Below are 23,891 nucleotides of genomic sequence, written 5' to 3'. Positions count from 1 at the left end.
CAACTCACAGGAAGTAAATAATGAAGGGAGAAATGCTACATGTTTTTAGCTGTATTTTTATTTTTTTTAACATTAAGGCATATATCTATATCTATACATATAGAGATATTATACTCACACATACAATCATATGACTTTTCATCAAAATAGAATTTTATATCCTAAACCTCTTTGGTTTCATTATCAAAATAATACATAAGGCACATAGGGAATATTTTGCATTTTAACTGAGGAAACTTGGTATTGAGTAACTGTCGGGTTTACAGATGCTAGTTAGTTTCTTAGAATGCTCTCACACATCATGTACTGAACACAAGAGTCAGCCAGTTTATCTTTGCAGATATTTAACCATGTCTGCGTGAAACAGCATAAACCTCCTCACAAGCTAACTGTTGAGGAATGTTTATTCTTCTCTTAAGCTTTACTGAGTCTTTGATTAACAAAAATAATCAATTACATCACAGTCAACCATCAATCCTGCAACAGTTAAAAAAAAATAAAAAAAGCAGTTGCGCCTACGCTACACAAAAGCAAAATATACACAACGAGTCCTCGCCAACATGAAACGGTTTCCATTCAAACAAAAAGGCAACGGGAGGCAGAAGCAAACAGTCAGTTGAATCAAACAATGCAGCTGGTGTCGTAACATTTTCCTGAGTGCAAAGATCAGACAGATCAGAAAACGAGGGGAGAAAATAAAAGGAAAGGTATGAAACGACGTGGAGGCCGAGGTGATGATGCAAAAGATTTAAATGGAACAGAGCATGCACAAACCGTAAAAGTAACTTTTAGTAAATGCATAATGATGAAATGTTTTTTGATACAGCAGCACCATCAGTTGGCTTATTAACGTTTAAAAGAACATTGAATATGAACATGTGATTTGTTTAGAAGAATGCATATTGTAGAAGTAGTGTGTGGACACGAGGTCAGGTTTTTACCAGAGGAACAAAAGCAGATTTGACCAACTGAACACTCTCGTCTGTGGACACAAACGTTTTTTCAAGTAGAAAACAAACTGAAATACGACTTTACAGCTCCGATCCCAACACAAGCTCATGTGCAATGAGCGCTTTGACCAGCAGAGAGAAGCAGGTGATCAGCTGCTGGGGTTCTGACCTCATCTCAGCTCATTCCACGGGAGCAGCGAGCACGAGCTCCTCCAGCTCAGTAGGTTTCATACATTCAGTCCCAGAGTGATTTACTATATTTCAGTCGCTCTGTAACTGATTGTGAAACTGCATTCGAAGAAAGCTCCTTTTGAGCACTTGCACTCAAAAAATACTGGCACTGACAAAAACCTCGGCACAACATGTGGCTGGTTGTGGTGAGAGGAAGCGATATTTTTAAAGAGCAAACTAACAAGCCTGTCGCTGTTGTGCAGCTTGCTCTGGTTTTTCACCCGAAATAGGAAACTGTGTTAATGTTACACAGAATTCAAAATATAAACATAACACTTTTAGAGAAAGTCAGTGAATGCAAATCAACATGTGAGTATCTTCACAGAGCGACGACTGAAGAGAAGATACTAAACCATGAGTCCAAGCTACAGATATCGAAAGGATTTTCCTTGTTGTGATAAATATCTGCTTTGGAGTTCCTGGCACTCTCAGGCGTTCATTCAACCTCCTGTCTCTTACTCCTCCACAAACTGACCCCCACATCTCCGTCTTATTGCTTTCACTCATCATAATCACAGCTGAACTCTGGGAAACATGACAGGATAAGGCCTTTTGTGTTTGAGCACCGGTGACTGATATTTGGCACGTACAGTGAGCGGGACAGTTCATCTCACTTGGACATCCGAGATCCAGAGAGAAAGTCAGAATGTTCAGCAGTGGGAGCTCATTCTGCTCCTCCTGGTTGGGTGGGGGGGGAGTAATTACATGCAGACCTCCAAGCGTAAGACCTGAAACCACGTGTGATGCCTCTTCACCAAACTCAATTAAGCCAGAGCTCTGGCTTGAATTAGCTGGTACGCATTTAGCCGCTGGACGCCGTGTCATCTCCCTTTCCTATTCTTTGGCAGAAACTCTACAGAGAGGGAGTTGAATTAAAAACTATTTGAGGTTTCAGGTTGACGTGCTGCATTGAGACTCAGTCGTAAAGGTACCAGATCTATTGTATGCATGTTGTAGGTGATATGACATGCCACGCCACCCAAAGCATCCTGACCCTGATGCTTAGAAAATAGTGTTAGCTTTGCATGTGTGGAGTTGCAGATCGAACATAAGGTCGTTGACCTTATTATAAATGTGTTTGGTGATTTTTGGCGGTTTTGGTTAACTTCTATAGCTACTTCTACATCCAGCAGAAACAGAGCAGCATTATTATCCTAACGGCCATCTGAAGAATACGAGTCCAATATCCACTTTCCTTTTCATCATAATCATCCAGCTCCAGAGAAAAACGTCTCCTGCTTTCCAAACTTTCTGTCGGATAAAAGCCGCTAAAATCTATGTGGAGCAGGATGTTAATTCTCAGGTGGTTCGATATCCTGGAGAACGCTTGGATGTAACAATCATTTGATTTGTTAATATCAAACATATTGCTTACTGCAGGTTTAAATGATTGCAAAATGCAGACCACTGACTGAAACGTCTATACTCTGTTGGACCGTCTCTCTGGATTTACTATGTTCATGTGACCTCCGACTGTATCCTCCATTACACCATCTTCTCTCTCACTCCGTCTCGCCACTGTAACGCCGTCAGCCAGGCCGTCCAGCAGCCTTCACTCCTTTAGCATCGCGGCAGTGAAGCAGAAATGGTCCGAGGCCACACATTGAGACAGGTTTCAGGATCTCAGCGGGGGAGGGAGAGCACGTTTCCATGATTGACAAAATACTGAAAATTTGGTTTCACACTTGTGCAATGTGCAAAATGCAAACAAGTTCTTTAGAGACACAATCAATACAAGTGGAGCTCTCCACTGTGGCAGTAGATCTGCACCCCCTCGGGCTGTAAGGGTAGGATCCACTCTACCATGAGCGGCTGCTGCACTGGCCTGGTTCACCTCAGCGCTCCAGACAATGCGGCTGGAAATGAATAATTAAACTCATTCTACAACCAAGAGTTTGAAATGAATGAACAGGCCATCTGTGTGACATCTGGATGCGTCGATGAGGCTACAGTATGGACAGGTTCTCCGGTTGGTGGGCTCCCAGTGCGTCCACCTTGTGTTCTCTCCCAGCAGCACCGCCTCTAGCCAGCACCACCATGGTGTCCCCTGACAAGTTGGCAAACTCGAAGGCGAACGTCCCGTAAAACAGCATGATGATGACGCAGAACAACCATTCGAAGATGGCTGAGGCGTGCTGCAGGGCGAAGCTCTCCTGACAGAAGAACACGCCACCTGCACACACGGTTAAGGGCAACAACAGCAAGAAGGGCAACATCACAAAGCCCTGAGGAAAGTCTGAACTTTTCATGTGTAGAAACTGTAATACAAAATAATTTATATAATGAGGAACTGAGCATTTTCTGATAGTGAAGAGTCACAGCACTATTATTATTACCATTAGTCCTTCTCCATAATGAAGATAAGGTTTAGTAGTCTAGTAGTGAATATCCCTCTTTAAATAATATTCTTTACATTTCTCAATTTATACTGCCCACATCAACAAAACAAAAATCCCAAATCATACACCAAACAAAATAATAATAACAAACTGTTTAAATCTAATTCTCAAGCCTGACAGAGGTAAGAACGTTAGCCATATTTAAGGCAAACATGTTTGAGACCTAGTACGTAATATTTTATGTTTTAAAGACTTTTTAAAGCATAAAGTTCAGAGTTTTTAGGACTGCGGAGGTGGGATTTATGATCTATACTGCAAACAGCCACCAGGGGGTGATAGAGACACTTTGGCTTCACTTTATAGGAGCTGTCAAGTCATCCACCTTTATATACAGGCTATGATTCTCTTGCTCAACACAGAGTAGGTTTCTGTTGTTGTATCTGAGCTAATGTTCAACTTGATTTTTTGCTAATTCTTTACCATATATATGAGACTAATATCTTAGGAGAGTAAATGTGCATATTAAAAATTTTTTTTTTTTTAAATCTATCTTTTCCTGTAAACTACGTCTACCAGAGGTAAAACTGATTGAGCCGTTAACAACATGCCCTCCATCAATCTATTCTCACAGTATGGCTGTAAACGTGTCCCATAAAAACACAAATATACTGCAGAGAAACTGTTGTGATAGAATCTAGAGGCAAGTCTCCATCCTATATCAGGCTGGCAGCGCTACGCTCGGCTGTGAAGCACTTGAAAGCTTCGGCGGCTGCCATCTGTCAGTGGCTGGGGAGGATACTGAGCACCAAGGCTACGAAGGCCAGCAGGGTCATGCAGAGCCGGAGGTGGGCCACGTTGTACTCCCCCTGCGTCTTGGCCAGGCGGTAGGTCAGCGCCGACTGCAGGCCCACGAACAGCATACTGGTGGGGAAGGCGATGCCCGCTCCGACATAGTGGAGGACTTTGGCATTATCCACCTGCCATTTGAGGAAAAGAGGGAGAGGGTGAGGGAAATGGGTGAGATGAGGAAATTACACAAAATCAGCAGCTGACAGCAGAGATCCGAAGGGGGGAACATATGAGAGCTTCATCATCGAGCTGATGGATCAGGTTTATTCATTCACTTTGTTCAAAGCCTCTTGTTTCTTTCGAATAAGGAGCCGAAGGGGAAAAAGAGGGTGATGTGCAGGAAACGACAGCAGCGAGCAACACAGCAGAACACCTCCTCCCCCCCCGACGGTCACAAGAACGATAAGACACAATACACAAAAGAGCTGCTCAGGAGCATGTGACTACAGCTCCCACTGCAGGACACACACACACACACACACACACACACACACACACACACACACACACACACACACACACACACACACACACACACACACACACACACACACACACACACACACACACACACACACACACACACACACACACACACACACACACACGAAGAGAGAGCTGAAATGTCCTGATGAGAACAGATAAGAGATTCAATGGAGCATTAACCAAAGCTCGGGACACACCTCCATGAACCAGACTAATTTAGACGGATGATAAAGAGTTATTTCTGGGGGTTTTTCACTGAAGCTAAATGGTTGAAGTCTCTGTGTTTGGAACGGCTCCACATAATTCTTAGAGATCATTAGAGCAACAGCCTAGAAGTTATTTAGTTTTGGCTTCTAAGCCATTTGTCCATTGACCCAGCTAATACATACTGAACATTCTTGTGCAGTAGGCTAATCCTTGAAGTGTAAGATTTCCAGACAGTTAGATATGAAACGCACACGTGGTGATTTGAGTCTTTTCTCAGATCTGCCTGTGACATCTCCAGAGTTGAGAGTGAAGAAAGCTGTCGGGCCTTACGCGTTTTCCCACAGGGTTTTGTGAGTTTTCACATTTCTATTTTTATTTCATACCTCTTAAATAGATACAACAAAGTAAGTAACTATTTTCTTCTACTTCATCACCTCTTTATCTTCTGTAAATAAATAAATGGTCTAAACAGGGACAGCAAACGTGTTACTCAGTAATGGACACACACACACACACACACACACACACACACACACACACACACACACACACACACACACACACACACACACACACACACACACACACACACACACACACACACACACACACACACACACACACACACACACACCTACCTTCTTGTATCCATACAAGAGCTTAACCACACTGACAACATATCTACAACGATTTTGATTAACTACAGTACTGAGCAAAAAGTCAGGAATGTGTTATGGGCATTATTCACTTATATTCACAAGCACTGTCATAATGGCTATAATGACAATCATAATAATACCTACATGTGTAATGGTGTTATCAATAATAGAATTAGCAATGATATGAGCACCATTTAATTATAATAATGATAATACTTTCTATCCCGGAATTCCAGATTCTGTCGCTAACTGCAGCCATCACTTGCTGGATATTAAACCACCAAGTGAACCATTGCTGTTCAACTTGATGTGTGTTATTCACACAGTTTGTTAGGACCAGACACTGTGGGTCAGAGGTGAGGGCGTAGGTGACGAGGATGAAAAACGGATTGGATGTTGAGAGTAATGACGTGGACTAAAATGTGGTATTTTAAGTAAGAAACTACAAAGAAACGGGGGAACATAAGAGGGGAGGGACAACTTTTTTTCCGGAGGCAGCTCTCGACGCAGCCTCGTCACACTCGCCCACCTCTGTGCGGCAGTGATCATCTATTCTTCTGTTTCTCAACCCAAACCATCCGACCTAACAAAAAGGCCTGTTGGCCACACCACAGCCGTGCTGCCAAAGTCTTATGCAACACACAGCTACAACCCGCAGCAGTTGTCACCACCGCTAAAACATGTTAGCATGTGTTGTGTTTTGGCTGCTTTTACTCTTTCCTGTAGTGTTTGCCTGCAGATGCTCTTTCAGCCTATGAATCTGGGCCTGCGCTTCATTTTGCAGCAGGATTTCTCTCCTTCCATGTGGTGTCCACAGTTTCTTCACTATCAATGACATCTCTATCTCCATCCCACTGAAAATGTTCCCAACTGGAAGAGATGTGACTCTGCGAGCGAGTGTCTGTGATTGGTTAGGTATGGGGCCTCTGCTTCACACACCCTGTCTGCCCAGCTCCGCTTCATGCATGGCCAGACTTGATGACTCACTTCCCCCTGGCGCTTCCCGTAAAATTCCTCGCAGTTCTTCAGAGCGGAGGCCCCTGGAGGAGAAGCGGGAAGGAGGTGAAGACGACCTTCGTGCACTTTGAGACAAACTGCACATCTGCTTCACACACTCCTGTAAGACCATCCCTCTTCTTCTTTATTGCACAGGGCACTTCAGAAGGACCTTGACTCAGTGTCGTTGCACATAAAAAAGCTCTGGCTATATGGTCACAGTCTTTCCACTTCCATGTGCTTCCACGACAGAAAACATGATCATTTATCTATCATAATCTGGAAAGGGTGGCAAAGTGGTGCCGGTGGTGAGCACTGTGAGCTCCCAGTGCCTTTCAGTGTGGAGTTTCCCTTTTCTCCCCGTGTCTGCAGGAGTTCTCTTCCTCCCACAGTCCAAAGACATCCAGATCGGGATTAGGTTAATGGAAGACTCTTAAATGTCCATAGGTGTGAATGGTTGTTTGTCTCAGTACGTTGGCCTTGTGATACGGTGGTGACCTGTGCAGGGTGTACCCCACCTAAACTGGGATTGGCTCCAGCCCCCCTCCCCTGTGACCCTCTAAGGACATATAATGGGATGAAGGTCAACAGGACAAGAGTGCGTACGATGTGAGTCACACGTCTTCGGCCCTCTTTTCAAAAGTTTCCCATCAACAGTCGTGTATTCAACAGTTGTCAAAGTTAAAGGACGAAAGCACAACTGCAACAAAACTACACAGAAGAATTCAGCCTGTCATCAGAAAACAAACTGTGTCCACACCAGAGAAACATTATCGCCACTCGCAGAAGAAACAAACTGACCAACATCAGCTCAGGTCAAGGTCTGGGGAATAATAGATGGTACGTGAACAGTTTACTCTCGTAGTCAACGTGTTGGATCTGGGAGAAATGAAGTGGTGTGTAGATCGGAGCGAATTTGAGAGGGGACAGCTCGAGAGGATTTGCTGATTCAAAGCAAATCTGAAAAAGCGATCCTCGTGCAGTGAACAACTGCCAACAGCAGTCAGAGGAGGGACAGGCATTGCCCAACACCTCATCGCAAACTGCCGACAAAGTGTTGGGCAATACCCAACAGTCCCTTGTGGTTTAAACCAACGTAGCCACAGACTCAAGTGTGATTCAGGCCACAACTTTTGGTCTGAACCTGACAGGCATTGACAAATATCGTTTTAACATTTTTTTCCGAACTTGGCCCTCAGGTCAGGTATCCACACACTACCACCGACCAGTCAGTGTCCATGCTGGTAATAAAATAATGTCAGTAACATTTATCTCTGAAGCTCCTCTAACAAACTCTTCTCTCAAACTTTTTCTACAAAGCAAATTCATCAGAACAAACAAACCCACACAAACACTCACTCTAGGCGTCAAGCCAAGGCTCCAAATATTTAAACTTGAAGAAATTCTCTACCAAAGAACAAATATCTACAGGACAGGAATTCAGGGTGAGTTTCTTCTTCTTCTTCTTCACAGTTTCAACACTAAACTACACGACAGACATTTACAAACCTTTATGTGGATTTCCTCGAAAATTCAATGTGTAAGCGTGCGTGTGTGTGAGAGTGGAAAGAAGGGGTCATTACAGGAAATACTCAGACCTCCCAGTGAAATTCACTTCTGTTAACAGGCTGCAACTACGGTTCTTTTCCTTATTGATAATTCTGCTCTGATGTATTCCTTTAATGTTTGGTCTATAAAACATAAAACCTGCCCATAACAATATCCTACAACCCAATAAAATCCAATCAGTGCTCTTGTTTTCACCATTCAGCTCCTAAACCAACAACATGATGTTAGACCACAGAAGCCAAAAAATTCTCACACTGAAAAAAAGAAAAGAACATGAAAACTTATTCTATTTAATTATTTTCCCTGAAAATTTGAATAGTTACGTCTGCCAAAGTGGTTAGGGTTAGCAGGATCACGCAAAGACTACTGGACAGATTATCATGAAACACGGTGGGTGGATGGGGAATGGATCAGGGAAGAACCCACTCAGTTCTGGTGTGGATCCAGATAAGGTTTAAGCTTTATATTTTATGTAACATTGGGAGATAGAGAGAGATTTTTAAGAGAATTATATGTCAATCTTGATTTAGTGGAGTTAAATGTGGTTTCATAAGGGCAGAGGCTTTTTCCAACCACTCTATGGTAACAAACAGGGCTAGAAACCTGTGGATGAATAAAGTGGGTGACCGTACCTGGAAGTTGCCCACCATGATGAGTCCAGCAGCACAGATCCAGCCTGTGGAGAGACTCGCCGTGTTGAGAACACAGTTTTGGTGCTTCTCAATGACGTGAGCATATCGGAGCAGCACGATCACCATCACTACAGGAAGAGAGAGACATAAAGAGACATCATGTGTCAGTCGAACAGTGAAACCATGTCGGGGAGAAGCAGCAGCTTTAAGCTTGGACTTGAAAAAGTTCAAGTACACACAGGTTATTTCACAGGAGGCCCCGAGTTCAATTCAATGCAAAGCGCTCGCACACCTCATTTAGCCAGGAAACAAAAGAATTCCTTTGAAGCTGATTGAGAATAACAGGAAGTTGAATTTCTCTGCCTTACAAGTGAGGGGCAGGAAACGGCGGGAAAGTGGCAACGATACGTGGGTGGGGGTTGGTCAAAGTCTTACATAAGATTAAAAGGCGAAGAGAAGCGGAATACAGTATATGGGACAGATGACTGCTGATGTGCTAATGGGCTGTGACTGGGGGTATTGTTGGTGCACCGAGGAGCTGACCCCCGCCTGCTTTCTCTTTGTTAGCTCCTCACGGCTGGCGCTTGACAAAGGCTGACTGGGCTGCTTGAGAGCGGGGCAGAGGGGACGAGTGGACAAGAGGAGGCTGAGAGAATCAGAGGGGACGACGCTCCCCTCCTGTGTCGACGTGAAAACTCGTACAATATCCCAGAGACTAGACTGTGGCATTAAAGGCCGGCGTTAAGAGGGTGTCCACAGAAACCATGGTCACAGAGAGAGGAGAAATGAATGTAAAGTTCTCCACTAGCTACAGTTTGGACATCTGTTGTGGTCTGTTTGGCTCTGTTTCAGCCATTGTATAGTAACTAGGACCACGTAATGTGGCCTTAGCAAAAAGGCTTGTTTTAATTTAAGGGGTCTGCTGGGCCTCGGCAGAGTTCTGTGTTCTACCGAGTGTTATTAATATATCAATATTTTGGTTTGATTACCAGGAACCACAGATAAACAAGAAATGCATACAAAGCTAATGTAATTTGATACAATTATATAAAGTACAATATTGTTTTTCAAATCCTCAAAGTGTGTGTTCTTGTTTGTGTCATCTGCCCTCTGTTCCCTCCGTGCTAAACAAAATCTTGGCAAAGTGATTTCAGTTACAATCATGGAAAACCAAAACGTGTCTTCAGGCTCGGAAACAATCTTGTTTTTTCCTTCTCTCTCTTTCAAATGGAGAACACACTGTGTGACTGAGGGGACGAGCGAGTCTAATGCATTTGTTGAATTAGACATCTCGGCCTCTCTGCCGTAGACTGGCTGGCTGTGGAGCTTCCATACAGCATTTCCAACAAAATGACCATTTCATCATAACAAATAATAATGGCTGCATGTGCTGGCATTTACCTACGATGGTGTAAGCTTGGCCTGAAGGTTAAAGACAAGGTTTTTCCCCCCCATTAGTCTCCTTTAGAAAATCCACATATCTTCCATTTCCATGTTGTGCGATTAGCTCACAGGATCCAACAGCATGAGGGTTACATGTTTGATGAGCTGCCCTCCAGTTTTCCTGAGTCAGGAAGAGCTGACAGCTCAGCAGAGGGAACACATTTACATAAACACGTCGTACTTGTGTCTCTAACACTGTCACAGCTTTGGTCGCCTCTCAAACAGCCTCTTCAGATCTTTCTTCTTTTCTCTGAAGCCCACAGCAGCAGAGAGCTGGCTCAAACACACACACACATTACTCTACCATGGAGGTCACGTAGCAACAGCGTGGACATACTGTAATGTGCTGTATATACAACCCTGCGGAGACAAGCACAGACTTCTGCTTTCACACACAGACATGGGGTGAGGTAGTGCATGCGCACAGACGCGTATATCCCTACATCGGCCGCACCACACCTCACAGTTAAATAAACCCTGCTGGGGACACATTTCAACCCAAAACTCCAGCGGCATTCTTCTCTCCCGCAGGAGGTATGCAGGGAAAAGAATGGATGCATTGTCTTTGAAACATTGTGTGTGTACACTGGCAGAAAGGTGCGGACTGGGATAAAAAAATAAAAAATAAGAAGAACAATTCTGATGTAATGTGCAGTTCATCAGGTCCTTGTTATCCCAGAGAGGAACGAAGCCCTGAGCCACCGGCAGCAGGCACAATCTACAAAGTACGACACAAATCAATAGGCTAAGAAGCTAAACACAGATTATTTACAATAGCCTGTTGTACAGCTACATGCCAGATCAACTTAACCTACTTCTGCAGATCCATAATGACTCGCAGTATCACAGGCATTAACATACGATATGTTCAGGCTAATTAGACGGTAATGAACAAATTAACACCGACAGGAGAGTGAAAAAAATCAAACCACCTGCAGAGGTCACTGATCCACACGACAAGGTGGAAATGCATCTTAAGCTTCAATCTAAATAAAGGACGAGTATTTATTCTAAGTACAACAACTACTTTAGTAGTGATATCAGATGAAATCAAGAAATGTGGTTCAAACAGCTGTTCTTGATATTCACACGACTGTTGGGAAAGGATTTTGGACATGTGTTTTTAAAAGGTTTTTATGTTTTGCAAAGGAAGAGCAGATGTGATTTCTTCACATAAAACACAAGGCACAGTCTGATGTCTAAGTTTGTGTGTCCCCATTTAAAGCGAGAGCAACGGATCGGCCAGGCCACAGCCAATATTAGCTGATTGCAGATTTACTCACCAGTGGAGACAGGAAGTCTGCAACACAGCTTTTTTAGGCGGTAAATCCTGAGATGCTCCATTGTTTGGCTGTTATGTTGTTTGGTTGCAACATAACGTTTTTACAGAATTGATTTGTCTGCATTTTTGTATCAAATTGTGATTTGTTACAATGAGGTCATGTTTTCACCTTTGATTTATTGGTTTTTCGTCACTAGTATTACGCAAAAACTTCAGAGAAAAGGTTTCACGAAACTTAATGGACCAAAAAAGAACTCCGAATCCATAAAAATGTTTTTACACTGAGCTGCAGCAGGATCTCTTAAATATAGTATTACTATGTGTAGTCTCTGTCCATATACAGTATATTTACACTATAGACATGACACAATCTTGCTCCAGGCAAAGACCTAAGCTGTAATTTAAAGCTCAGCAACACACACATCTTACTGTGTTGTAAGGTACTTTTGAGTGTTTTTATCTCATCATGGATTTTTCTTATCCTCCCTCTCAGATTTATCAAGCAACAGTTCGGAGTCGGCCAATCAGTCAGGCCTTAAATAGAAGCACGGAGAATCGCTGTAGACAGACTGAAAAAGTAAAGAAACCATGTATATATAACACACACACACACACACAGTGGGAGAGAGAGAACACGTCTAAGGCACAGCTGGGAAACATTAACTACATCAGAGTAGACAGCAGCAGCAGTTAATGCAGGGAACAGCACGTGGAGACGCACAAAACACACAGAGCAGCACGTGGGAGATCATTCTCTTCATGCATGTTTTCCTGGTGACTACTTAAAGTCACACAAGTGAAAGTTGTTATTTCATCCTCCACATTAACTCTGCATTCAAATTTATGACAGTGAAGGTTTTCACTGGCTCCTTGTCAGTCTGGTTGTAGGTTTTTACAAGAGATCATAACTTCTCTACGGACAATAAAACTACTCCAAAGCCTCAACATAAACTGAAGAGTTGTTCAAAACTACTGCAAGCGATACCGACCACAAAGAAACTGATCTCTCATGGTGCAGTAGTTTAAGAAGGAATTTTGGACATAAGAGTTAAAGAAAGTAAAAGGGATGCCTCCTTTTCATTCATCAGTCATATGTTTAAGTATTCATTTAACTTAATTTAATTAATTCATAATTTTTTTAGGAGGTTTTTCTGATTTTGTTTTGATATATGATATGAGAGTGACTTGAATATCTATCTAACAATATCTATTCGGGTGTTGCCTTGGTCTCTGGGAAATTGTGAAACACATTCTTCACTATTTTCTGACATTTTACCAACAAAATTTAAATAAATCAGTGTATAATTAAGCCTTTTTTTGTTGAAGCTGGTTGAAGTGATAGAGTGACTCATACTAGAATTTAAAGTCGGGCTCTATTTCAATGATGTAAGCTCATCGTCTGAAGCGCAGTGTATTTAGGAAAAGTCCAAATCAACGGATAAAACCAGTCTCTTAGTTTCTTGTGGGTGTGTTTTGGGCTTAACATGCAATTAACCAATCAGAGTGTCATCTACCATTCCCTTTGAAATCCAGGTGCACCTCAGCAGATTGCTATTATAGTTTTATAATGGTGGCTTTATAAAGGTCCTCTGCAATTTTCTTACACTTCTCGTGAGAGCAGATCTTGTGTATGTGTGTGTGTGTAATAAGCAGAGTATGTGCGCTGTACATGAGCACCATGTATGTGCATAAAACTATTCAGAGAATGTGGCCTAAAACAACAGTAAGATATCACTGATTTCAGACAAGTATTTTCTTGGTTTTCTTTTTAAGACCACGAACCCATGGGTGCTCAAATGGGTGCAAGTGTATTTTCTATTCAAGCAACAAGGGGCTGAATGGGAACTGTCTCAGTCTAAAACTAGCACAGACACTTGAATCATACTTTGCACCACTTTGCGCTGGGTGTAAAATAGGGCCCATTGAGAGCTTGTTGCATGCGTGTGCACGTGATGCCTTACCCATGAATGAGCCGGTGCTGCAGATAAGGCTGAAGAAGCAGCTCTCGGGGGGAAGTGTCCCACACTTACTGCAAGAGAGAGTACACAGAAATGAATTAGAGAACACACTGTGAATCAACCTACGCACACCACACAGGAACAGCTCCACTCATTCACCTCCCACGCTGTGCACTAAGTGAAATATATAATGTTAGTGATGCCTTGTGCAACAAGGGAGGTGGGTGGGTAGTTTGGGGGCATGAGGGGTGGGTACAACTACGCTTCCTCACATCCCATCGTGAAGCCTTTGACTTTTCCCCTACTGCACACGGCCCCTCTTCTAGTAACGGGAAATGTTTGTAGGAGGGGAAGGCAGGAGACAGTCAACACAGGCCGTCTGTGCCCGAGCTCCCGCTGCCTACAAAGACTTCTCAGCTGACCGCAGTAACACGCACACACACACACACACACGGACACTCACACACACAAAATTCAGTAGACTAATATTTACAACCATTGTTTTTGGAATAACTCTTTGGAATATTTTGTATTTTAATAGAAAGTTCTGTACATTTATTATTATTATAGTTATCTGACTTAGCTTGATATCAGTCAGTTACTTATTGATTGAAACACTCGAGCGGTGTCTCAATTCAGCGGCTACATCCTTCAGAGGCTGCATTTGAAGAATGATTGCGTCACAGTGGCGCGACTAGACTGTACTCGAGTATAACGCATGCACACTCCGTAAGCCAGACTGCCTTATTTCAGTTAGGCCTTCAGGGTCAACCCAGCCCATAAAGAGTGAATTAGGACACAGCTTAGTGGTGAGTTCTAGAGTAAAACAGCAGAAAAAGGTGCAGCTCTTCAACCTGCACCAGTAAATTAAGCAACAACAGCAGCAGCAGCAGAACTGTGTTAGGAAAGAGTACTTTTGCAACATTTAACAGTTCTTAGTTTCTCTCCAAGTCTGCGGTTAATCACATAGCTGGAAGTAAACTTATTTCTGGGCACATATTCATGATTTTTTGACTTTAAACAGAAACCTAAGCAGTGATGTATTTACAGGAACTTCTCCAGATTCTTTATACAAACCACAGTATTTACGCTCTACAACTGGTGTGATGTGTGAGCCAAGAAGCTAAACAAAAGAGTGGTAGTCTTGATTTTCTCCCAACAGAACCAATTCAGCTGTGTGAGTGTTTACAAGGTTAAAAGCAGACGCACGTTTTTTCCTCTGGACTGCCACGGTGGCAGCAGGATATTTCAGCCCCGAGTTATTTCCAGAATGCGCACACACACACACACACACACACACACACACACACACACACACACACACACACACACACACACACACACACACACACACACACACACACACACACACACACACACACACACACACACACACACACACACACACACACACACACACACACACACACCTCCTGGAAGCTCCCACACATTTTATCAACAATGTGGCGACAGGAATCAGGTAAAACAATGGGGCAGTATTCCTGTTAATGACCAGACACAAAGTACAAACCGACAGACAGAGAGGAGACAGCGGGACGCACAGAGGAGAGGAGGAGGAGTCCAGTCTCACTGACCTGATGAGAGGTACATTGTCTAGCGTGCAGCACAAGGTTGGCCCGCTCTGCAAATAAAGCTCCTCTTCACATGACTGGTTGTACAACCTAGAGCATCAGACAGGCACGCACACATTCAAGCACACAAAGAAAAAGACAGAGCAAAGTTCAGTGTTAAAATATGGAGCAAAATCAAATTACTGCAGGTCTCAATAAGTAAAATCTAAGACTTGTTGAGACAATCAATAGCGAAATTTAACATCTACGCCAAGTATGACAGATATGAAGGATTATCACAGGCCCAGACTGACTTACACTTCTCCATAATTGAAGATAAAGTGAAGTGGCCGAGTAGAGACTACGACACAATACGTTAATGTAGCCTCATTATCTCACAAACTAAAGGCAGAGACAGTAGGTAACCATAGTCCCCAAAGACAAACAGAGTGTAATGAGATTCTGTGTTTGTAGGCTTGTGTATCAGTTATCAGTTCCATGATGGTCTAGTTTGGAGTTTTAATACAGCGTGTTGACATTACAAACTATGTATGCTGCCAAAACATTTCTCTTAAGTGCAACAAAAGTAGTGTTAAATGAATGTTAACATAATTAAGACTTATCTAAATGTATTTAAGACCTAGTAAATAATAGATTCTAACGTATTTAAGACCTAAAACTCAAGATTATTAAAATTCTAAACTATCGCCCCTGCTACTAGATCAGCTACCGGGCACCCACATACAGAGGCTCCAATCCTCCTGCAGTGGCCGCAGGTCCGATTCCAACTCGCCCTTTGCTGCGCGTCTTCCCCCATTCTCTCTCCCCATTTCATACTTGTACTGTCCTTTCAATGAAGGTCAAATGCTCCGCAAATATCTTTAAAAGAAAAAGTTTTTACAACAAGACCCTGCGGAAACCCTGGTTTTGGAAACGCCACAACAACTTCACTCTTATAAATTATTTGATTGTGTGGAGCAAATATGTCATTGACAGCACAGTAACAAAAAACACACAGTGGAGTCATAACTGTGCTTTCTTTTGTTTGTAGGGATGGTGAAATTAAATGTGAGTCATCACTGACAGTTTAAATCTGTGTTCATTTACTGCACTTAATTCTTACGGGTTGTGAGCTGATTCACATCTGAGTCCCTAACATTTCTGAGTTGAAATGAAACCAGTGATTAAAAGACCGACCGAGGTAATTACATCCTGTTGAGAAATATGCTGACATTGACACCGATTAATCACCTGACTTCAAGGCGTGATTTTGTAAAGTGCGCAGGGATCAGCAGAGGTATGATGGAGCAAGATGAAGCATAGGATACAGGACAGATTAAGCAACGTACCAGTTATCCACAGGGCAGACGTGCTGGTTGTACAGGGCCATGGCATACCTGAAGAACAGGAAGTGTGATTAGACAAATTACAAACACAACCGCAACCAGTGAGAGAGTCTGCCCTGCTTAATGACTTCTACTGTAAAACTACAAGCATTTTGACATTGTTATCCAGAGTGACTCAGTTCAGAATCATTCAGAAAAAAACAACTCGTGTTTAAATCTCACAGAAGACACACAAAACAACATCAGGATTCAGGGGTTGGGATATTTCCCAAAGAAGATAAAGTGAAGCATGAATGATTAGTTTCTCGTTAAAAGCCACGTCTTCAAACCTCAACATGCTGTTGTACTGTACATGTTTGATCAACCTGCAGGACCAGGTTGACTTATCACTTCTTATCGCTCTATCCAAACCTCAGAGGTCAGCGAGAACAGGCTGGCTTGTGTCAGTCAATATGGTGTGACTATAATACTGAGATCAAGCTGCAGAGTTTGTTTCATCAGGTCACTGATTACACAGTGGTCATTGACCGGAGGAACAAAAGATACAAACTGTGAGACTCATTGTTCCTCAAATAAAAGACGTTAAGGTTCGTTACATTGCGTAATTGTTCCAAACTGCTACGAACGCCGGTCTTTCGCGTTCTAACATCCACAACTGAAATAAGGTTTTAACGATGAAAAAAGTTGTTTATAACAAGATACTGGTGATCATCAACTGAAATAAGTTGAGATATTGGTGTTTCAATTAGCTGATGATTAAATGCAAGAAATACCAAACTAGAATTGAGGCGGTTTAGAAAGTGTCTCTATTGGTAGGTAAGTTCTCCACTAGAGAAGACTTGGATAGTTATTTTTCCAACTGAAAAAATAACCGCTTATGTCATAACTGTACATTTGAATAGTTTTCCCCTAGCAAAAGGATACTGATGTCGTAATGAAAGATTTTTCAACCAATCAGTGAGCTGTTTGAGTTAGTTACCAGTGCACACCTGGTGAATAACGTTTACATAATGCTGCCTTAGGGATGCGGTGTCAGGCTCTTTATTATCAGCTGTCTCTGTCCAAACGTGTTCAAGTCATACAGAAGTACGTTGGGAATGAGACAAACATGCAAAAGCATTGCCTGGTGACTTTTGCTGAGGAACAGTGGAGCCACAAGGGGCAGTTAATGCTGTTGAGCTCCAGGTAAAATCTGTTTAATAGTAGACAAAACAAAGTCTATCAATATAGACAGCCACACGGTGTATGTTCCTCATGATCCATAGTTCCTGAATCAGACGAACCGTTTCTCTTGAAAAAACAAGCAAAAGTCTATTTTGAAATAGTCGTATCTTCAAAGATTCCTTGCTGACTATGGGAGATAATTGCTGTTTTTTCCCCCCCAACTGATCTTCAGTTCTGCATTACTCTGGAACTTGCTGGACTCAGTGGAGATCCAGCAGATCATACGTCATCATACCCAAAGTTACACAGTGCATAATCATGTAACTTTAAAATGTGTCTTGCATTGCTCAGCATAAAGAACAAAGGAAAACATAGTGAATAGCTTTAGTTATTAACATATACCAAACTGTGCTTTCAAATTGTATTATAGATATAAACAACTACACACACACTGCATGTAGAGGCAGCTGCGGCTAAGGGGGTAGAACGGTTCAATCCCAGTCTTCCCCCTCTGTATGCCGAAGTGTCCATGGGCAAGATACTGAAACCCAAATTGCTGTGCCGTTCTCAAAGTGCTGCCCATAGATGCATTGTATGAATGTATGTGTGTATGGGTGAATGGCAATAAACTTTACTGTAAACCACTTTGAGTGGTCATCATAGAAAAAGCTTTATATAAATACACCCACACACACACACAGATCAAAACAGTATTTTCAACTGGCAGAAAAAGAGACAGTCAGCCACAGAGACTCGGTCCTCTGAGCAGTCGGTTCAGTGGGAGGTTAAGTACCAATTACAAATGTTTCCAGGGTCGATAGTATCATAATCACAAACCGGTCTTTGAAGAGCAGAGACATATCATTAACACCCACACAGGCTGCTAATAAGCACATAGACACTCGTAATCAACAAATCAGCGCTTTGTGCCAAGATTCACTGGAAGTAAGAACTAATTTCTGCACGACAAAGAAAGTGGTGTGAAATTATGTCAACAATTAAATACCTACCAGCAGAATCCAGCAAGCTGAACATCTTAATTAGTGTTCAAGGTCTCACGCTTCAATGGAACATATACTACAGTGTGATACACAGTATAACACAGTTAATGATTGAGAACCTAATTACAAGAAAAACCAGGACACGGGGTCACCGGCAATATCTACTGCAGCAGTAGTAAAAGTCCTGTAATAAGGCAATACTCATTAAAGAAGTGACCATAACACAAATATTATGATCTCTCCATTAGCCCATTAAATATACAGATGCATAATTAGGTGACATCATACAGGAGAGGAGCCATACACGCAGAAGAAGCAGATGAAGATGTCAACTTGGAAAAATTTGATTCAAGAGTTTTGGTGATTAGGGCCGACGCTTGTGTTAATGTGCTGTAAACAAAAACAGGCAGCAGAATGTATACACCATGTCCTGCCTCCTGCATGCTTCACCCCAGCGCCAACCCCTCACCCAAATCTTCCGGAAATGTCCCTGTTGCTGTGAAAGCGTCTGACTCGGACAACGTCCAGCTGCGTTCTTCATACATGAAAGGCAAACTCCTCCAAACAAAGAAAATGTATGGGCCCAATATTCTCGAGTTCATGTCTGAAAGCAACTTCAGAGAGATCTACCACAACATCCTCCAAACAAAATGTCAAATGAAACATCAATCATCACTACAGCAGCCACTTAATTGTGACGATGATCATGACAATGCAAAAACACTACCGCCGAAAAAAACACTGTTCTTTGTGGCTCAACTTCATCATCTTCTCAAGTCATTTCTTTACAAATGAAACCCTGCATGTGATCTGTAAAATGCATGTCTGCTGGTTACTGGCTTGCATTATGCTATGTGAATCACCATTTGAAATCACATAAGCCAAATTGAAGACATGTTGTCTGCAATGCTCTGACATTATGCACTGAGGAAACCTGTGGTATAGATCAGGTAAAAGACTGCCAGAGCTCCAGCTCCGACTCCTTAAACCACAGTAGAGTAACACCAACTTTATAAAAACAAAATAAAACAACAGGAAATGCAGAGATTCATCAGGGGACATCATTAGAGAGAATACGGGAAAATAAATGACGGCCAACTGTTGCTGTTACAATTTCCATGTTGGGGCCTATTTTGTAAGTTTGGTCGTCTGCCAAAGGCTAAAAGAGCGGCTGTGCAGCTCTGGGAAATTTCTGAATAAAACAGCTCAAACTGGTGCATTCTTCCGAGAAGGCTGAGTAATAATAGGTTTGTTTACATAATTGGACCTCTATCAAAGCTCGGCAGTGGTTGTAAACTGTAATTACATGTCCATGGGCAATATATAGGTGGAACAGAGCAAGTTTTTTTTCATTCAAGATTCGATGAATAACATTTAAGAAAGTCTTTCATGGAAAAACCTGATTTGACGGTGAAAAATAACAGAAACCACAGGAAAGGGTGTGATGCATAAAAAGGCTGTGGATGGGTTTTGCCACAGGACGCGCTAGACTCCAGTAGCTTCTCTGGCTGGCTGATGTAGAACCGTATACATTGGAATATTTTAAAACATTTTAAAGCAAAACATAGCTTAAAAACTTCTGAAAATCCAAAACAGCAACAAGTGTTCCTCACAGCAGAGCCAGACAGAAACTCTAATACATTCCTTACTCGCAGAAGGTCAGCGAAAGAATCTGAGACAAGACTCCTGTGTGGGCACAAGACTGATTTGCCTCCGTCTGTACTCTGGAGCCGGCTGACAGATGCTGAGTCAAAGTTCTGCTTACACTCTCTGTGAACCCATCTACCATGGATGTGCCTTACTCTTGCCTGCTCTGCCACAGTGAAAGAGGGGGGTTGTGCAACATGTCACATCCTTTGACATTCCACGAGTCTGGAATAAAAGACCCTCGACTGCTCTTAGAAACAAGGCCGCCTTGTCGAGGTAACAGGAAGGAAATGGGTTTAAAGGAACTGACAGTCAGCAGCGTTTGCCATTTTAACTTTCTACCTCGGAAACAAAATGCCAAAACAAGATCACAGGCAGTGATTTAACCCGCGGGTTCTCCACCTAGACGGACCCACTTTCCAGCGAAGCCCTGCACACCTGAATACACACTCCCGACTGTGAAGCGGCCGTGCACACAAGCACTAATTGTGCAAGATGTTAGCTCTGGCATCTGATTAGACTGCGAACTCCCCACACAGCCCATCATAGATGTAGCACGCAGCCTAAATACAGGACTACGACAGTTTGGAATTGGGCCATCTGTCTCTCTTCCCCCTGGGGTTTAGGTTCCTCCTCCCACAGTAATAACAGAGCAGACAAGAGAGCTGTCAGCCCAGACATAACCAGGAGTCACTCTTCTCCCTGCCGTGCATCTGCTCCGATACTGCAGATAATTAAGCTACACTGCTAACGTGAACGTCTGACTTTTAAGTGAGGGGGAGATAATCCCAGATGCTTCCCGGAGAGAGTTAATCCACATGGCAATTGCCATGGCGCCCAGGAATTCAGAGTAAATATGCAGCGCTGCTTTCCTGCAGGCGAGAGGCTGAGGTGTCAAGAGGTTTGTGCTTCATTGTAGATAACAGATTTGTAATGTGAAGAATATGGCCTGGGTATGTGCATCTAATAAAAGAGAAACAATATGTAGAGTAAACACCAGACATTGTGGTTTTTACGTAATTTTTTTTTAAGGTAGTATTGATTTTTCCGTTTGTTTTTCTCTTATTTAGTGAAATCCTCTTCACCTCCTGATAACCATCAATAAATAAAGTCGTGTCTGTGTCAAGCCAGTGTCTGTCGACCCCGCAGGACTAAAATAAACACAATCGTTTCTTTTGGCCAGAGTAAAATGATTGGTCAGCGTACTGTCGGTGTCTGTCACTAACCCACCGGCCTGTGCGCTCACTGCTCAAGACCAAAGTTTTTAACCGGAGACACACACACTGAAGCTGAGACGTTGGCCGAGTCAGGGAAAAGTCCGCTTCTCAGTTGTCAGGCTGTGCACGCTCATGTGTTTTGGGGGCATAGCTTTGACGAGAGGGCCGCTGGGAGGTGGTGGGATGTATCGGTTGCATAGCTCTTCAAGGATTACCAACCCAAGCTTTAAAAGAAGTGTGGGAATCTGAAAATGGCTGTGATTGGTCGGTGAGTATGCAGACAGCAAAAATGAGAGTGAAAGCACAGATATATTGTGATGTGGAATATGTATGGGAAAAACAGATATGTAATGTGTAATAAAACCTGGTAGCACATAAATCTTGCCAAAGCAAACAGTACATGTTCCTATGTACTTTGACAGAAGTTGCTGTATTCACAAAAGCAGCACAACATCACTGCATGAAGTGTCATCGTCGAAATAGAATAGAACTTGCACGGAGCATCACTTCTCGCTAGCGGGGCGACAGACAATTTGACAAACCAGTTCAGTCTCAGCCGACCTGAGGAGAAACTGGCAAAGAAAAAAAATAACACTTACACAACCCATATCCCAGTGATGGTCAGAGCTGGGAGGCTCACAGGCAGTATCATCCACAGAGACATCTTCCTGCACCTTCAACCGTTCCTTTCTTCTTCTTCCTCTTCGGCCAGCCGAGTGATATCTGCTCAAGTAGTTCTAACATTTAAATGAGTGTGACTGACGCCTGCATGGGTTCATGTTCTTGAAGGCGGAGGATGGTGGATGGGACACATGTAGGACAGATGTGTCCTCTTGGCTGGTTGAATGAGCGGAGATGGGAAGAGGGTCAGGATCATTCACCTACGGAAATAAGAAAGAGAGAGAGAGTAATCATCATTAAGCCCTGCCGGTGAAAGAAATCTGAGTAAGAAATGCAACCAACAATTACTTTAATTATTGTCTAATCTGTCAATTAGTGAGAACTTCCTGTTGCAGTTTCCTGCAGGATTACATCTTCAGGTAGTGTGATTCGTCAAAAACACAAAAATATTCAGATTATTATCGTTTTTTTACGAAGAAAAGCATCGGATTCTCACATTTGAGAAGCTGAAGGATGATCTCGTTTGACATTTTTGTTTAAAATGATTATTTGATTCTGGAAATAGTTGGAGATTGATTTTTTGTTGCTCTACTGAGCGATTAGTTGACTTATAGTTTCAGCTGTACTCTGTAATAAGAGTTGTGTGATGCTCACATCGGTTTAAAAGTACAAATACTAGCTCATATTACTCAATATGACATATTTAAAAAGGTAACACACACGCAGTACAATCCAGTGGTTTTATTTCCATGAATCATTTACTTCAAGATTTGTGATCCAGAGCTGATGGATTTCTCTGGTTGTGTTTCAGGGAGGAAAAAACCACATTGTAAGAGTGTGATGATTGGTTTGCATTGAAACTAACATCTACTACACATCACTATGGGTCTTCTCGTGTTTTCATTTACACACACGACCAACCGTGAAGAACAACTCTACAGCCGCTAACTCACCTTCTGCCTCCGTCAGCTGCCAAGTTTTTCCCCTGGATGATTTGGAGCGGGCCGACCTGTGCTCCACACCTCTGCCGCCTCAGAGCTGCTCCTCGCCGGACTCCTGTTGCTCAGAGCCTCCGCTCCAGCTCCCGGTTCTTCTCTGTGTTGAAGTCCACTGTTTTCTCCTGGAGCTGCACAGTACCGATCCCGTCACACATGTGGTCCATCCTGCTGTACAGTCGCCACGAGACGCTCAGAGAATCCAGCTGTTTAACTCCTCCCCCCCCCTTTAAATAAAAAAAGTGGCAGGGTGCGTTGCATTTAAGTTTAGAGGCGCGCCGTGTGGGCGGGCAGGTGGGCTCTAAGGCAAAATAACTGAGCTGGCAACAGTTTTGTATGTTGTCTCCAAAAAAATCAGTGGATCACTAAATTTAAGAATATAAAATAAAGATAAGATGAGATAAGGTAAGGTAAGGTAACTATAAGATAAGATAAAGATGAGATGAGATGAGATGAGATGAGATGAGATGAGATGAGATAAGATGGTTACTATATGGTTACTATAATTTTAGATGAATACTATAAAAAATGAACTTTAAATGCACTATGTGAGATGTGTTTAAGCAAAGTATCATAAAGAGTTAATTGAAAGCCTTTATTGTATAGCAGAATGATATATAACACGAATAAGTAATTATACTTATTTGTATTTGTCTGTGTTTTAATTAATATAGTTATACACATTGATATTGTGGGCCTCATTCTTAAATAAAGATCATAAAGATTTG

General features: G+C 42.5%; 1 protein-coding gene across 1 annotated transcript; it reads right to left on the bottom strand.

Moving 5' to 3' along the window:
* Nucleotides 1–40: 40 nt before the first annotated feature.
* On the bottom strand, nucleotides 41–23,360 carry zgc:154058 (Transmembrane protein 150A-like). The gene is made up of 8 exons (XM_035172678.2): nucleotides 23,122–23,360; nucleotides 22,147–22,428; nucleotides 16,522–16,569; nucleotides 15,197–15,283; nucleotides 13,605–13,672; nucleotides 8,919–9,046; nucleotides 4,320–4,497; nucleotides 41–3,354 (listed from the first exon to the last, which is right to left on the bottom strand). Exons 2-8 carry the CDS (start codon nucleotides 22,209–22,211, stop codon nucleotides 3,128–3,130), a joined length of 801 nt encoding a protein of 266 aa, XP_035028569.1. The 5' UTR covers nucleotides 22,212–22,428; nucleotides 23,122–23,360; the 3' UTR covers nucleotides 41–3,127.
* Between the last annotated feature and the right edge of the window lie 531 nt (nucleotides 23,361–23,891).

The sequence above is a fragment of the Hippoglossus stenolepis genome, chromosome 12 (assembly GCF_022539355.2).
Source record: "Hippoglossus stenolepis isolate QCI-W04-F060 chromosome 12, HSTE1.2, whole genome shotgun sequence".
NCBI lineage: Eukaryota > Metazoa > Chordata > Actinopteri > Pleuronectiformes > Pleuronectidae > Hippoglossus > Hippoglossus stenolepis.
Note: the sequence above shows the minus strand (reverse complement) of the source record. Positions and strands in the feature narration are given on the sequence as shown.

Bases quoted from the DNA above. Each gene is read 5' to 3' on its own strand.
- zgc:154058 (XM_035172678.2), bottom strand. From the start codon at position 22,211: ATGTCTCTGTGGATGATACTGCCTGTGAGCCTCCCAGCTCTGACCATC. The intron at 15,284-16,521 runs GTACGTTGCTTA...CTGATGCTCTAG, and splicing joins GTCTGCCCTGTGGATAACTG to GTTGTACAACCAGTCATGTG. The intron at 4,498-8,918 runs GTACGGTCACCC...CTCAAATGGCAG, and splicing joins TCATGGTGGGCAACTTCCAG to GTGGATAATGCCAAAGTCCT.